General features: G+C 32.5%; 1 protein-coding gene across 1 annotated transcript in view; it reads left to right on the forward strand.

Moving 5' to 3' along the window:
* The window catches only part of COL5A2 (collagen type V alpha 2 chain), a 148005-nt gene that overhangs the window by 61432 nt on the left and 68396 nt on the right, over positions 1-18177 (forward strand). The window contains exons 2-3 of the mRNA XM_017518965.2: positions 8061-8285; positions 14389-14402. Coding sequence (XP_017374454.1) covers positions 8061-8285; positions 14389-14402 — 239 coding nt within the window. The remainder of the gene's footprint in view (positions 1-8060; positions 8286-14388; positions 14403-18177) is intronic.

The following is an 18177-nucleotide window of genomic DNA, read 5'->3' on the forward strand; positions in this document are numbered from 1 at the left end:
AGCCCAGGATCAAAGCATATCATTTTGTATTAAATGTGGCCTAGATCTCTTACTTGGTATTCTTACAATTGACTTTAGTTATAAAAATCCCTTTTTATATACAAAAAAATTATAAAATGACTTTACCATCTAAAGCTTCTTAAGCAAACAACTAATATTCACTAAATTAATTTAACAAATACTTATTGAGCATTTACGATGATCCTGACACTATTCAAGGATATCAGGATATATCAACAAAGGGAGCAAAATAAATTCTATCTGTTCTCACAGAGCTATAAATCTATCATGGAGTGACAAACAATAAACATAATAAATCCAATATCATATAGTAGGCTTGAAAGTGATAAATATTAAATTAAAAGAAAAAAAGAATAAGAATTGGTGAATTGAGAGTGTTAAGGTTGTATGTATGTGTAGTCATGTGCAATTTTTTTGGTAGGGTGATCAGAGTAGGTAATATTTGAGCTAAGACTGAAAGGAGATGAAGAAAATCTGGAATGTGGATACTAGATATTACTGGGTGTTTACTTCTCATTTGAAAGAGAAATAGATAAGCAGATTTTTGGTTCTTCTGTTTATCTCACGCACTATTATGCTAGGAGAGATTAAGTGGATGTCATTCAAAACAATTTCTTTATGTGTTTAAGTAGACAGACACATTTGGCATAGCTCTGTATCAAATTTATTCACAAAGGATTAATATTTAAGATTAGAACTAAGATTGGCTATAAAAATTACTACTGAAATTTCTGGTGTATAGATTATGACTTCTCTCAATTCCCTTTGTGATGTTTTGCAGTTATTTAGTAGCTTGAGATATGTGTTTGGGAAAAAAAGAAATCTATGTCAAATGCATTAGCAGACTGAAAGCTGGTCTTCCAGGCAGAACTGTAGATGAGCATTGCATGTGCAGTAAGTGTAGTTTTAGTTTCCCATTTTGGCTGCAGTCATTTAGATTTCCCAATGATACATGGAAAAAAACTTAAGTAGTACCTAATAGGAGAGTTTTTCCTTTCTATTTTTTCCATTTTAAGTAAAGTAAAAACAGAAGTTTTACTAGTTAACTGAAAAACCTTTGCTTGTGAGATTGGAAAACATTTAATGGTTGCACTGAAGAAACTAACCACCTTCACAGACAGTTGATCTAATTTTTTAAAATCTATATGCTAACTGAAATTCATTGAAGTGCTTTATATGAGCTGTTTCCTTTTTAATTTTTTAGATTTCAAGGAAATTTTTCAAAATTGTCATTATATTGCTTTAGAGTATAAAACATGATTGTCCTTAGTGGAACAGAAATTTAACTCAGCTCAAATCATTATTGAAGGCCTACTTCTGTTCAGTTGGTACAAGGAAAAAGAGGAGGAGGGCACGGAAAAAGTAGTAATTTGGATAACTATCCTAAAACCAGATTTAAGTTTGTGGGCTCACTAGAAGGTAAAAGTCTATGCAGCAGATTGAAGAACAGAAGATGTAAAACCCCATAGTCCTGCTCCATACGTACTTACCCTCCCACCATCCCATAGATCTTGAGGCTGAAATAGAAAAAAATTATCAAAGTGTGTAATAGATCCTTCTCAACTATCCCTGGTGGCTTCATATATAACTTACTTTTAAACTTTGGGAGTTGTTTAAAGAAAGCAAAATAAGGAATGTGGAATTTTTGGCGTCTCCTTCACAGGGTCTAAAGAAGGAATTGAATGCTGTCCCTCTTTGTCGTTCACTTCTAATGATAAACAGTGCCCTAGAGCAGAAGGAAGGGAAGGATTTCCTTGGTAGGCTGTTTGGAACCCCATCCAGCAGCCCATGCTCTTCTGTGCATTACTAAAGGCAGCATCTGCACATCCAGAGGGACACATGGACTGCTTTACTGCCTCCTCCTTTGTCCTTCAAGACATTCTCTCTCCATTTCATGAGGTCACCGACTGACAGTGCCATGATTATAGTCCCTCGAAGACCTTTACAGTTAGAGAAACTTTAAATAATGTTATCCCAGATCTTCACACTCCCAAAAATGGCCTAAATGAGCTGGATCAGGAAGGCTGAAGGGTTGCTGCAGGTCTCTGAAGATTGTTCTAAAATATGAAATGCCGTGGCTGACACAGCCTTCTTCCTTTCTGGTCACACAGAGGCCTGAATGTCAGGGACACACCTGGTAAGAACCACCAAGTGACCATTTCCCTTTCATTCAAAAAAGCGGTCTTAAGGGCACTTCCTCTCTGGGAAGATTAGGGGAGGAGGAAAGAGAGCTAAAAGTGCTATCTTTTAAACAGGCATATCAATGAACTAGTTCCTTCCTTTCCTCAGTCACATCTGCATTCATCCATGCTACACATACATTTATCAAAGACAGATTATATGACATTAAGTGTGAAGGTTGCTGAGGTAAACACAATTCTGGCTCTTGAGCTCACAGTCTAATGAGGGAAAATGATCTGCACAAGCATTCGTCTGAATAAGAGATTTAAAATTTTTGTAACACATGTATACTCTATATTATTTCTGCATGGGAGAACTTTAGTTAATGGCTAGAGAATATCTGGCATAATTTTAGGGACTTTTATTTCATATATTTTTCAAAGCCTTTAAATAGATTTCAATAATTTAATATACAGATTCAATGATCTCTCTTGGCCAGTCCAAGATTTCAACATGGCCATTTCTATGCAGGCTTTGTTTTTTTTTTCCCCACAAGTATAATTGTATGAAAAAATGTGGATGCAGGGCGTAACGTATAGTTGGCAAGCTGCAATTGTGATAATTTAGTTTCTAATTGTTATAATAAGATGGTGTATTTGGTCTGCCATCTAGTGATTAAGAACTGAATTCTTACAACTAAATATAAAAGCACTTAAGATTTATGAGAAGAGAAATCTATGAGGGTATACGAGATACAGAACAATTGAGTTGATTTAAAATAAAATGTGATCAGATTAAATACATCTCTTCTCTGTATATATCAATCAGTGCCAGAATTTTTGTGGGAATGACTTCATAATAGATTCAATTTGTTGGAACATTTGGTGAGGGTAAAAGAATCTTGTAGCTTGGGAGATAAAAATTTTGAAAGTTTAAACACCATGAAAATTACAAAATAGTCATGATATTATCAGATTTATACCAGTCCTTATCAATTTTATGAAACTTAAAAAACATAAACAGCAAAAAATACAAGTAATGCAAAATTAAAGTTTTGGAGTTCTTGTTTAGATTTTATAAAAATATTTGTTTATCCAATTTTTAAATTTAAATTTTATTTTTTAATTTCCAGGGTACATGTGCAGAATGTGCAGATTTGTTACATAGGTAAATGTGTGCCATTGTGGTTTGCTGCACCTGTCAATCCATCACCTAAGTATTAGTTCCAGCATGCATTAGCTATCTTTCCTAATTTTTCCTAATGGTCTTCCTCCCCCAACTCCACCCCAACTCCTCACTGGCCCCCGTATCCAGGTATTTTAAGAAATATTTATTTATTTATTTATTTTAGTTCTGGGCCTTCAATCTAAGCCTTGGATATCAGCTTGGATTAATTTTATGATTTGGGTAGAGGAATCAGGGGGACAGAATTAAATTTCTCAGAATGCCATTTAAAAATTATTTTATTTTATACCACACTGTCATTTATAAAATAATTCTATTATGACAACTTTACTGCAATATTTTTCAACAAATTGGCTGCAATTTTCTTTCTATTTTACTTTTCATTTAAGTGTCTATGTAGAAAACAGAAGGGACAACTTAATTATATGGTGTACAACTACCATGTAGATCCATCAAAACTGCAAGATACCCTGTATTTTCTACCCACTGTTTCTTTGTACATGTCTTTCATTCAGACATGAACAATGAGGTTCACTGAGTTTTTGAGCCCTCTGTGATGTGTATGGATTCTTGTCTGAGTGAAGAGAAGACAAGGTTTAGCAGTGAATGTGGTTTTTCATCTCCTTGCTATTTAAAGGCATTTCAACTAACTTTCCACATCATCTTAAATTTAATTATAAATTCTCAGGAGAAAGGAACCAGAGATGACTCACAGTATAAAACTAACTTTTAACATTATAATTTAAAGAAAGTAACCCAGTGGCCCACTTCTTTGCCTCTTGAGTAGAAGTTATGTTGTCTTAAACTTTCAGAGAGAAACTGCTCTTCTAGGTGTTAACACAAGACTGAGACAATGTGTCCTTTTATTCCAACCCTAAAAGAGGAACAAAGAATAAGATAAGCTACCCCCTGAAGAGTCCCTCATATATTTTAATGTTTACTTGACAACGTTATTACATGCCATCTTTTTTTTGATTTTCATATTCTCTACTTCCAAATATCTAATTTTTTCATCAGTGATATAGATCCTCATATATAATATGGCTATCCAATAATAATATATGTTTTGTTATAATAATTTATTTAATAAAACTTCAGGAGATAACTTATCCTGTTCACTATGGCTCTTTCAAGATTTATACAATAAACAAACTTAAATATAGTATAATTAAATGTATAATTTAATTATATATAATTAAACTTATAGTTTAATTATATTCATTTATTATATAAACAAATATATCCCTCCACAATGTTATATATAAAACATATATTGTTATCATAAGTGTAACATATATAATATATATAATACCCCCCAATAATATGTATTTTTGAGGACAGAAAGGAACACATATGCTTCCTTCTTTTCTTTCTGTGAGTCAGGTTCTCACTATGTTGCTCAAGCTGGATTGCAGTAGCTTGCCCATAGCTCACTGCAGCCTAGAACTCCTGAGCTAAAATGATCCTCCTGACTCACCCTTCAAGTAGCTGGAGCTACAGGCATGTGCCACTATGCTTGGCTAACTTTTAAATTTTTGTAGAGATAGAGTCTCACTGTATTGCCAGGCCAGTCTTGAACTCTTGGCCTCAACCAATCCTCCCTCCTTGACCTCCCAAAGTGCTGGGATTGTAGGTGTGAGCTACCACACCCAGCCACATATGCTTTCAGCATTTTGCACAGTTAGTATTAGACACATTTGCACTTAACTCCCAGTAAATAATTTTAAACACTGTTACCACCCCCACCCAAGAGTGTGGAATGGGAGAAACAAGCTAATTGAACTAGTATCTCATTATCAGGTAATAGAATTTAACATTTGTAAGTGGATATTTCCTTCTCAGTCACAAAACTTAACGAGCAAAGTTACTCTTAATTTTCTACTTAATGGAATTGTTCAGTCAACTGTGAACATAAGCGCATTTTTATACAGGTTGTATCTTTGGAAATGCTCATCATGCAACTACATTGTGTTAAAGTGATATTTCATCTAAAAGCTACACTATTTATTTGATGAATACACTTCTCATTTTTTCAAAATAGTCTTCCAGAAATGCATATTAAAACATAAGTTCTATTTTCCCATTGGTTTTAAATGACTACAATAGCACTATGGGCATAGAGCTAATACTGTTTTGTTGATTAGAGATGTATTTTTGTGATACAAGTCTCTTAATGAAGATAAAACAGATTAGAAACTTAGTCCTCATCTTATAAAACAGCACACAAACCATTAGGATATAGTAGTGCTATTCTCTGAAAGCAATTTTCCATTTGTCAAATATCTGTGATGTTGAAAGACTAAATATATGAAGCAAAGTATTCCACAGGACAGTCAGAAAAATGTTTTTATTCCAGCTTTATTAAAGTATAATTGACAAATAAAAATTACATAAAGCAGATTTTTGGATTAATATATGTATTGTAAGTTAAAATAATTAAAATAATTTTCATATATGGCTTTGCATTATCATTTGAATATATTTACATGCCAAATGATAATATAATTCCTTTCTTTTTTGTTGTTGTTTTGTTTTGAGATGGAGTTTTGCTCCGTCACCAGGTTGGAATGCACTGGTGTGATCTCAGCTCACTGCAACCTCTGCCTTCCAGGTTCAAGCGGTGCTCCTGCCTCAGCCTCCCAAGAAGCTGGGACTATAGGTGCGCGCCACCATGCCCAGCTACTTTTTGTATTTTTAGTAGAGATGGGGTTTCACCATTTTGGCCAGGATGGTCTTGATCCCTTGACCTCATGATCCACCCACCTCAGCCTCCCAAAGTGCTGGGATTACAGACATGAGCCACTGCGCCTGGCCAGATAACATCTTTCATAAACTGATTGCAACTACATTAAAATATCTTTTTATGAAGTACAAAGTTCATGTTGTGCAATTAAACTGGTGAACCATAGTTTAGATTCATTCATTATATCCATCCAGGAGATGTTAAATGGCAGTTTTATGAAAGGTATAGCATCGACTTTTAGAAATACAGTGATGAGATGGGGCACAAGGGCTCATGCCTGCAATCTCAGCACTTTGGGAAGTTGAGGTGGGTGGATCACCTGAGGTCAGGAGTTCAAGAGCAGCCTGACCAATATGGTGAAACCTCGTCTCCACTAAAAATACAAAAATTAGCTGGGCATTGGTAATCCCTGCTACTCAGGAGACTGAGGCAGGAAAATCACTTGAACCCAGGAGGCAGAGGTTGCAGTGAGCTGAGATCATGCCATTGCACTCCAGCCGGGGTGACAAGAGTGAAACTCCCATCTCCAAAAAAAGAAGAGAAAAAAGGAAAAAGAAAAAGAAATACAGTGATGAACAAGACACCTAGTCCTTACTTTCATGTAATTTTTCTCTAGTGAGGGAGATAAAATTAAAAGTTAATACTCATTCTAATAAAATTCCTGAGGGCAGTGTTTTTTTGCCCATTTCTTCACATTTTAGTATCTCTTAAGTTACCTAGCATATAATACACAATGAATGAATGAATGAATGAATGAATGAATGAATGAATGAATGAATGAATGGCTGAGGGCATGAGTTCTTTGAAAAGCTCTATGAAAAATATCAATTGGGTAAAGGAAGTCTAATTTTTGAAGGGTAGTCAGAAAAGAATTTCAAGGGTAAGTGACATTGAAGTAAGTCATGATAGCTAGCCACAAGGGCCTGGAATGAAGGAAGGAGAGGTAGTGTTAGGCAAAAGGGATCAAGTTATGCAAGAAATGGGAAAGAACGTCTTTAGCTTTTATAAAGGAGTTTTGAATTTAAGTAGTTGGAAATTTCCTGATAATATTTAAGCATGGATGATTTGATCCACATTATGTTTTAAAATTCTATACTATTGTTTCTCATAAAATCACAAAGTTATTGATGTAATATATGTATTTACTTGGTAGTAAATGTATAATCTTAGGGCTATTGTGCAATATGTGCATACACACACATAAATAAATATATGTATTTTCCCAAGCTTTCTTAAATTGTAATGTAAATGTAGAAAAGCACTAGAGAAATATATATTAACTCAGTGTATTATTTTGGTTGTGGTTTTCTTAATTAATTTTGATGCAAACATAAATTAACTCATTACCTGCATAAATTTTGCATTTCTGCCACAGTTTAGTAAACACCATTAGTTTAGGATATCTAATGGAATTCTACTCCATGAAATGGGACATGGTTATTCTTTTTACCGTATTTTAAAAATAATTTTAATAAAAGCATATACCTTTTTCATTTTTGAAGTTTTTTTCTATGGTACATGAAAACATACTGTCTCCTGTTGTGGGATTTACTACAGTTTCTAGTGAGTTGCAAGCCATAATAGGGTTCACCAAACACTCAAATTATATAATCTCCTTTGAAGTATTCATTTTCTCCCAATTTTCAGATGGTTCTCTTTTATCCCTCTTTACTGATATTCTCATGTTTGATCATTCATACCTTAAGGAATAAAATCCTGAAGGAAGCATTATCTGATTAAAAAATGTATCTCCATTAGATCACTTTTATTTCTTCCCCTATCATGCAAAGATACATTATCATCATTTCATGGTGATTTACATATTATTTTGTTACAATATGAAATCAGTTCATCTGTGTTTGGCTTCTTGGAAGGTTACTTCTTAGTCCAGAATGTTTTAGAATCCACAAGATGACTCACCTTTTAAAATATTTTCTCAAATCCGTAATTTCACATTACTAACCTCTTCTTTCTTTTCTTCTTATTTTAGAAGGATATGGTGAAGAAATAGCCTGCACTCAGAATGGCCAGATGTACTTAAACAGGGACATTTGGAAACCTGCCCCTTGCCAGATCTGTGTCTGTGACAATGGAGCCATTCTCTGTGACAACATAGAGTGCCAGGATGTGCTGGACTGTGCCGACCCTGTAACACCCCCTGGGGAATGCTGTCCTGTCTGTTCACAAACACCTGGAGGTGGCAATACAAATTTTGGTAAGAATACTTAGGGCAAACTCATAATTGATGCAGTTACTCACCTTTACAGTTGCAGTGGTTTTCACTTTCAGCATTCGGTGACCTAAGAGAATAATTAAGCAGCTTTTCAGTGGCCTTTGGGGTTAATGATTAATGATTTTTCTCACTCACTTTGTCTAAAATTAGAATCAGGCAGTAATTTCTTGTCTTCTTAAATATCTGAAGCATTTGGGGCTGAATTTTGAGTGGTTATGTCTAACCTGAGAATTTTTTGAATTACTTAAGATGGTCATTTGTTAACATATGATGCATGATGAGTGCCTCCAAGTTATTTTTCAGTTTTCCTTGAAGTCCATTAATGCCTGAGAGAAGATCTAGAAAACACATTTATCTACCTTGATGCCAACTTTGTCATAGTGAATGGAATACTTATTCCTAATGCAATTTCGTGCCACAGCACCCTGTATTACATTGGCTCTTAAATGCAGAATGCTTTCTGTCTTGGCTAGGTAAAATAATAAATTAGATTTCCAGGAGAAAAATAATATAAAGTAAAACTTTCACAAACTTTTTTGAAGAAAAAGTTCCTGTGTTTAAAAGATATTATGTATTTCAGTTTGAGTACATATTTTAAAGATACATGTAAGGGAAACAAGTTTATATTTATAGGTTTCAATAACTAGATAAGAGCAATATTAAACCTTTAGGTAATTTGTGTTAGCAGTTGTGAGACTTCTAATTCATCGTCAAGACAATATCAAGGCTTTATTTTTTTCAAAATGTCATTGCAAATAACAGCAAATACAATAAAGCGTTGAATAATATATACATGGAAACAGACAGCAACTTACTGCTTCTCTGCTTCTTGAACAGAAACAATATTCCTTGGATAAATACCTGCACTCAATTTTCAGTAATGTAATAAGAAATGTATGAAAGAAAGTATTAAAAACAAGACATGTAAGAGCTACCCAAAACAGATACAATCTTCAAAGAAGCCCAGGAATAAAGTAAAATTAAGTCTGTGGAGATAAGTGAATAATAATGGAGACAATGGTGGCAAATACCAGAAAACAAACCAAAATGTACAATCTCCTTCAAATAGTTGGTCTAGGAGATGGTAGTCATATTATACGCAGATGCCATAAGATAAAAAGTGGTTGAGCTCATCTAAATTTACGAGATGAGAACACACCAGAAAATATATTGCTATAGGAGAGAATGGATTTATATTTAACTTTAATTAACCATATTCTCTCCTTAAGAAATCTGTATATATTACTCCACTGTCTTCTGACACTAGATACACTGGAGAAATTTGTGACCGGTCTTAATAATTTTTCCCTTGAGGAATAATCTGTTCTTATTCTCTGACATTCTAAGAAGTATTTGAATTAAAATTTAATCACTTTATTAAGTTATATATGTCTCTGTTATGTGAAAATTCTGACCTATCATTTTACCATGAACCAAAAAACAAATTAATAAAATAATTTCTTGAAGAAAGAAGGCTATGAAGCAGAAAAAAAGTAATGATCTCAGAAAATAAATAGAAGGAAAATCAAATCATCACAAAGAAATGAAGATGAAATAGGAGGGATCACAAGGAGAGGTGACATTGCACAAAATAAAATAAGGGATATAGATGATAACCATGTGAATAGAAAAATAATTAATTACAATTTTTAAAGAGTTAAAAAATAATAGATGTAGAAGGCAAGCAAAGGATAACCCTGAAGAAAAGTACCCAAAGAAAAAATTAGTGTAATTGAGTAGAACAAATGGTGATGTAATACAAGAAAACTTTTATGAAGACATTAAATATTGAATGGCAACCACATGTCTGAAAAACTGACCTAGAAGAGTTAATAGACATATATAACTCAACAAAGTCATTAAATTTTAAAGATAAATACTTCTTTAAAATATCAGAGAATAAGAACAGATTATTTCTCAAGAGAAAAATTATAAAGACTGGTCACAAATTTCTCCAGCGTATCCAGTGTCAGAAGACAGTGGGGCAATATATACATATTTCTTAAGGAGAGAATATGGTTAATTAAAGTTAAATATAAATCCATTCTCTCCTTGAAATATAAAAGCTACAGAAATTAATATTCTCTGGGACTCTGAGAATATTATTTCTATAAACTTCTCAGGGAAACTACCATCAGCTAAATGCAACTCAACCAAGAGTTAATTGAGGAAACTGTCAAAGAACTTATGTGAACATTTGTTATATTTAACTCTAGAAAAGGATTAAAACAAAAGTGTAAGTTAGGGTGACAGATGGGAATGTAAATATTACAGCTCTGACAATGCAGAAATAATTATTAAATTAACATAATGAAAGGGAGAGGCAAAGGAAAGTGTGAACTAGAGTGAATTTGGTAATTCTTCATCTTTAAAGGTGAAAGTTAAATAATATCATTCATACCTGACAAATCACTTGGACAAGGTTGTGGCACATTTAACACCACAAAAATAAATGCTAAAAAAGAGCATTTCTTTGTTAAAATTGAATGCTAGAAGAAAACCTCAGGGGCATGTAAGGAAAAAGAAACACTCAATTTTATCATTGCTCATTTTAGTGGAACTAATAGCAACTGTCTAAACAAATACAGTTCTATGAGTAATGTAAAAGAATGCTAACATAATTTAATAAATATGGAATATAATTGATAGAACTAATATATAAATCTTTTTAAACACAAGAAGGCCTAACATACCAAACAAAGGTACTTGAAAACATAGTGAAATATTTTATTTTTAAAATTATAATGAAAAATCATAGTTCTATGCTTATGTAAATAAAAAGAAATAATAAAAATATGTGCATTTAGCACCTGTCTCAAAAAGTTAGAAAGAATCAGCAAAATAAACTGAAAGCAAGTAGAAGAAAAAAATTGTAAAGGAAAAAGCAGAAATTGAAAAGTGAGAAAACTGAAATATAGTAGAAATAATATGTCAAACCAAATCATGATCCTATAAAAATCCAACCAAAAAATCGAATCTAAAACAAAAAATCATAAAGAGAAAATTATCTAATGAAAAAAAGCAACATAAAAGAATCATTAAGAGGTCTCTTTATTCAACTGTACCTCCATAAATTTGATAACCAATATGAAAGGAGTAATTTTATAGGACAATGTAATTCACTAAGAGTAGCCCTGGTAGAAAGAGAAAAATCTAAGAATATGGATTTTCTTAGAAGAAACAGAGAAATTTGTAAAGCAGCTAGACTCCCAAAGCAGCAAGTCCAGGTGTTTTCACAGTTGTGCCAAACAACGAAAAGATCTTAAAAGAAATCAGATGGTTTTAATGCTTTGAAAACCTCTTCTTGAACATGGAAAGAGAAGGCAAACTTTCAAAATTTTGCAATGAAGGAAGTATATCATTCACAGCAAAAGTAATAACAGTGACACACAGAAAAATTATGAACTTATAAATATTTGTTTAAAATTCTAAATAAAATATTAAATCTATTAGCATAGTAAGAGAGTAATTAGTCATCAAAAAGTAGAGATTATTCCACAAGGGCAAAGTAATTCAATATTAAGAAAGCTATTAATGAAAATAGTTGTCTTAACAGATCTACGAATAGAAAGTATATAAATTCCTTCATAATTAAAGTAAAGGTATTTGACAATGATCATCAAATATTCTTGATAAAGACAGTTACTAACTTGGTAATAAATGACATTAACATAATACAATCTTTACATCTCAGTGTAAAAGTTTCATTATGCTTAATACTAAAAGCATCCCTACTAAACACAAAGATAGAAGAAGTGTCCATTAACACCAGTACCATTCAACAATACTGTGTCTGAATAAATAATTTGACTTTAAAAAAAAGAAATCAGAGGTCTCCAAACTCTAAAAAGAGGAGTAAAAGTTATCCATTTGCAGAAAATACAATTGTATACTTACTAACCTATTAAATTGAGTAAAAAAATACTAAAAAAAAAAATTAGTAAGACACAAGTGAAAAACGAGCAAGTAGAAATTAATAGATTTACTATGTATAAACACTTACATAATAGAATACATAATAGCAATAAAAATTCCTCATTTATAATAGCAACAGATACTTAAGGATAAACAACACAAAATATATGAGATCTGAAGAAAATTTTTAAATACTGCTAATTCAAATGAAGTCTTTAAAAAACAAAATGTCCTACTTTGTTCTTAGAAAGACTAAACTTTCTACTTGCATAAATTCTCCATAAGTTAATTAATGATTTTAACATGATCCCAATATAAACAGAGCACACTTTCTTTGAGAATTCAATATGTTGTAAATTAAAGTTTACATAGAATAAACAAGAAAGGCAAATCTTTAAGAATGAGAGCAATTAAGGATGACTAGGCCTATGAGATTTTTAAAAGGATTCATTAGTTTAAAAAATGTGATGTAGACACATAAATAAAATAAAATCTTGAAGTAGATACAAATATACATGACCAGATTGGATACAATGAAGACCACATCTTAACAGTGGAGAAAAGAATTACTTCATAAATGTTGCTGGAATGACTAGGCAGTCATCTGGAAAAAAGTGAAGTTGAATAATAAAGGTATGTTCTACACTAGTGAAAATTCTAAATAAAGCAATTATTTAAATAAGAAAAATTAAATCATAATGATTTCAAAGATGACAGGAGAATTTCTTTATAGTCCTTTAAAATATATGACTTTATTAATTCTGACTCAAAGCCCAGATGCTATAAAAATGTACAAAAATAATAAACATTTGTGTGACACAAAAAAATGAGCAAAGTAGAAATGTTTGTAACTCAATTCACAAGGATTTAATATTCTTTACATATAAAGAAATAGTAGATATAAATAATTAAAATATTAGTGACCTAATAAAAATACAGGCAAGGGAAATTAGCTAATCATTCAAAAAGGAAATACAAATGATTCTTCAATATATGACAAGACTGTCAAATTTTTTCTTAATAAAATAAATGTGAATGGAAACTATACTGAGCTATCATGTTTTACCTATCAGATTGGCCAAAATTATAATGTCTGATAGCCTACTGGGTATCCCTGTGTATTGCCTGTGGGGAAATGTGCCCATTACTTGTGTAGTGTAAAGTGGCATAATTTCTATGAAAGGATATTGGTAATATCTATGAAATTACCAATGACAATATCCTTCAACTCAAAAAGGATATTGGGGAATTTACCTTACAAATATATTTGCATGTAGCATATATATAACAATTACTCATTACAGTATTATTTTTAATAGCCAGCATAACCATCCATTCTAGAATGCCCAGGAAAACCCCAAATTATATCAATTTTCTTGCTAAAAATTGTCCTGGTTTGATGATAAAGTATATTCTAGTGATAACAAAAAATTAGAAATAATCCAAATATCCCTAATGGGTAAAGGTAAAGATTAGTTAAATAGATTGTGTTAGATCATACAGTGGAATCTTATTAAAAAATTAAGAAAAACAGTAAATAAACTACATACTGATAAGCAAAGATCTGTAAGATTTAACAATCTATATGACATACAACTGAAGAACAGGATGGAAAAAAGTAGAACAATGAGTCTATAATAATTTTCTCATATATGCAAAGCTAAACTTGAAAACAGTGTACAAGGAACCAGTAATAGTGGCCTCCTGTGGGGCTCGGGGTGAAGTGGAAATAGACAAAATAGGATGGGATGGAATGAAAAATGAAATTTTTTAGTGTATAATTGTATATTTTTAACACATTTTTGCTTTTGAACCATGTGAATCAATAACCTTACTCATAAAATTAGAAAACGAAAAAATAGAGAATATTGATGAAAGATAATTCATTATAGCTTTAATAGCTGATATAATAATTTAATGAACTTTACATGTCATATGACTGTTGTGAAGAAGATTAATATCATTTCAGAATTTTCCAAAAAGAGGTAGCTTTTGCCTTTTATTGAAGCTTTGATCCAAAACCATTTGAGTTCTGCCTACTGCTGATAGTGTAATCACTATCACTATAATTCTGACTACACAGGATATCAATTATTGAAAGTAAATATTTAGCAGATTCTCAGTAATTGTTTCTTCATAAAATAATGCATTTACTCTTTTCTTTTTACAGGTAGAGGAAGAAAGGTAAGTTTTACTTTGCATAGTTTCTTTTTCATAAGCAGAGTTATATCTGATACTGTCCACACACAACTGTGCTCTGAAATGTCTGAAAGCTTTTGAAAAGTACCAAGTACCATACAAGTACATTTTGACAAGTATATGAGCACAGTTCAGCTACTGTGTTTCCAAAGGACAGATGCCTCTAACCTGTTCACTTTGTGGTTAATTTCTGTTTGTGTATCTGTTTCTGCTAGAAAGTTGTGAAATCTTTAGGGATTGGCAATGTTTTATTAACCTTTTTATTCTTCACATTTATCATTGTGTAGTATATAGCTTGCACATATTAGAAGTACAATACACATATGATGGAAGAAAGAAGGGATAGGAGGAAGGGAAGGAGGAAGGAAGAAAGAGAGGGAGGAAGGAAGGAAGGAATGAAGAATGTAAATTTGACTTCAATGGGACTGTAACCCCCTCTCATTGGTTGAGAAGTAAAGATCCAGAATTAGTTGAACATTTTACCAAACAGACATTTCTTCCCCCTCCTCTCCCCTCCTTCACCTTCAGACAGCTTAAAATCAAATCCTGGACACAAGCTTTACACCTGAAAACAAGGTAGGCTGCATCCATGACCCGAGTATAGCTGGCCAGCTTGGTCACTTGCCATCAGTAAGGTAATCTTACGGCGTGAAGAAAGTTCTTTTTTCCCTAAGAGTGTACTCAGTTTTCTGGTTATCTTGAAGATTATGGCATTTGCTTCAGTCTTATTCAAATGAGATGGGCATAGGGATCAAGGGAGTAGAAATGGTTACTGGTCCCAATTTTCATAAATTTTCTTTACTTTTGTATACAGTGGAACTTTAATAAAATGATTTATCAGATAACAGATAAAGCAATGCTGCACCTTCATGATAAATGAGAGTGATGCTATCAAGGGGAGATCTCGGCCAGTTTTACACATTTTGATTCAGACGACAGTATCATAAATTTGTCTCATTTGGAATAAATTAGATGTGAATATATGTCAAAGGAGAAGGACTGCAAATGCTGTCTCACATTTAATTTACTGTGAAAACTAAAATAAATTGAAACTTAGCAGATTGGTATAGGCCTTAAACAAACTTCATAGATAGGTGAAAGATAGATGAATGGATGCATGGATAGACAGGTAGAGAGACAGATCAATCTATGAAATGAAAGCTATTATAATGAATAGCTTTAATAGCTAATATAATAATTTAATGAACTTCAATGGAAATAAAAACTAACAATGAGTACAGCCATGAAATAATCAGTTTAATTCAGTTAGCAGTTACCCAACTTAGAGAGACAGCTGGTAGGCTGTGTCATTTGCTGCCTTTCTCCAAAGGTAGTGTGGGAGAACTGGGTGAAGGATGTACTCAAAGCAGCTGCCAATGTAGCAGACTGTAGTTATGTGCCACTATCTTTATGATTTGTTTTCATTTGTCGTCAGGTATCGTTAGAAACACAAGAGTAAAGCAATGCTATAAAAATGCATTTTGTTTTTGGTGTATATCCATACTGATATTTACTTATAACTCATTGATTGATGGACTGATTCATTCATTCATGTTAACCCCAACATAGTTATTGAACCTTTTTTGTATGGCTGTAGGCAAATGCTATAGATGATACAAATGTGAGGAAAACACTATGACTGCTTCCATGGTAATGACATCCTACAAAGCATGTTCACAGGGTATTAAATGATAATATTTGTAATTCACATCTGGATCTGAGTATATGAACATCATGTTTCTCAGTGGTGTATGAAAATTAAATTTAGTAAAACTTTAGACAAACCATTATTCCATACAAATTAACTTATTCAAAGCCCATATGAATAAAAACAGTGGAAACAAATATTTATATTTATGGCTTATATCCAAAATAAGAAATGTATAGAATCATTAGGGAATTTATTATCAGAAACTTATAATTGAACATTGAATCTCTTTTAAATATTGTGCAGCAACGGAACAGTCATATCATAAAGCCTACAATTTTGGCAAGACAGGTATCAGAGAGTTCTATTCCCCTACATGCAAAGCAAATGTAAAGTCTGCGTTTTTCCTGTAGGTCTCTTAGGATGGAAATTTCACCACTATTCTTAACAGGCTATTCCATTTTTTCTTATTGTGACTGAAATAATTTGTCCTCTCTTGTTATTTGTTTTTCTAGTCTTGCTCTAGAAGGAGCATTGTTTCAGCGTCATCCTTATAAAGTCCTTTGTTTATTGGACACAAATTTATATACCCTTTCTTTTTGTTGTTGTTGTTGTTAATGTTTTTAGAGACAAAGTCTTGCTCTGTCACCCAGGCTGGAGTGCAATGGTGCGATCTCTGTTCACCGCAACCTCTATTTCCTGGATTAAAGCGATTCTCCTGCCTCAGCCTCCTGAGTAGCTGAGATTAGAGGCACGCACCACTATGCCTGGCTAATTGTTTGCATTTTTAGTAGAAATGGGGTTTCACCATGTTGGCCAGGCTGGTCTCAAACTCCTGACCTCATGATCCGCCTGCCTCGGCCTCCCAAAGTGTGGGGATTACAGGTGTAAGCCACTGTAAGGTAGCAGATGTGAACATGAAGAAATAAGCCTATCAATTTTATTTAGTATGTAACCTTACTATGTGCTCCTAGGTTTTATTATGTATGCACCCTTTCTAAACAGTTCAAATTCTTATCAGCATTTCAAAAAATATTTTTTATTATAGTTCTTATGGTTAATTTTTATTATTTTTGCATTTTTCAAAATGGAAGGACTCTACAAGGTGGCAGATTTGAACATGCAGAAATAAGCCTATTTTACTCTGAAGCCCAAATATGTTAATTCTTTCTTCCCCTAGGCCTTGTGTAGGTTGGTCATTAGTACCTAGTGTTTATATCTTGAACTTATGCTATAGAACTGCCTCCTGCTTTTGGAGGGCCCTTTCCTTCTTTCGTATTCTTGATTTATTCCTGACTTCCAGAATATTTGCTGCTTCAGCATTAGATTCAGCAAGTGTGATTGAGTTATTATTAGTTCTGCCCTTGAGTCCATCATTTCACTTCATGACATTTTGTCAGGATAGTACTGGAAGGATATAATTAGATTGTATCTTTAGTAATACAGCTTGGTGATCTGGGTTTCAAAACTTAAAATATCTTTAATCCACAAATTTAACTTCTAAAAACATATCATAAGGGATTAATCAGAGATTCCATGCACACATTTATAAACAAGGATATTTATTGTAATGTCATTCTTAAACTTCAAAATGAAAAAGAAAATTAAGAGTAAGATAATGAGACATTGATTCGATTCTCAAAGTGCATGTTCATGGGGGAACACTAAGAATGCCAGAACATTAACAGTGATTATCTCTGGGGTGTGGAGAAGGATATTTAGTTTGTTTGTTTTTTGTGTATTTCTTCTATTTTCAAAATTTCCTACTATGAACACATATCATTTTTTATTATCAGATTAAAGAATAATACATATGAAAGGAGAAATAAACTAGACCTCATTCCTCTTGTTTCTTTCTACATTTTAGAGATAGTTGTTAAATTCATATTTGTCCTACAAAATTTCCCAGTAAAGAGCATTATTTCATAATGTATTAATGGAAAATAATACATTTAACAATTTATTGAATGCTTCCATGTGCTACACTGAGAATGTGAAGCAGACTAAGACACAGCCGTGACTTTGAGGAGACCAAAATCTGTTGGAAGACAAATTTTGGAATGAAGAACACAAATTAGTATGTGATTAGGTAGAAATATATAAAGCTACAAT

The sequence above is a fragment of the Cebus imitator genome, unplaced genomic scaffold, assembly GCF_001604975.1.
Source record: "Cebus imitator isolate Cc_AM_T3 unplaced genomic scaffold, Cebus_imitator-1.0 Scaffold719, whole genome shotgun sequence".
Taxonomy (NCBI): domain Eukaryota; kingdom Metazoa; phylum Chordata; class Mammalia; order Primates; family Cebidae; genus Cebus; species Cebus imitator.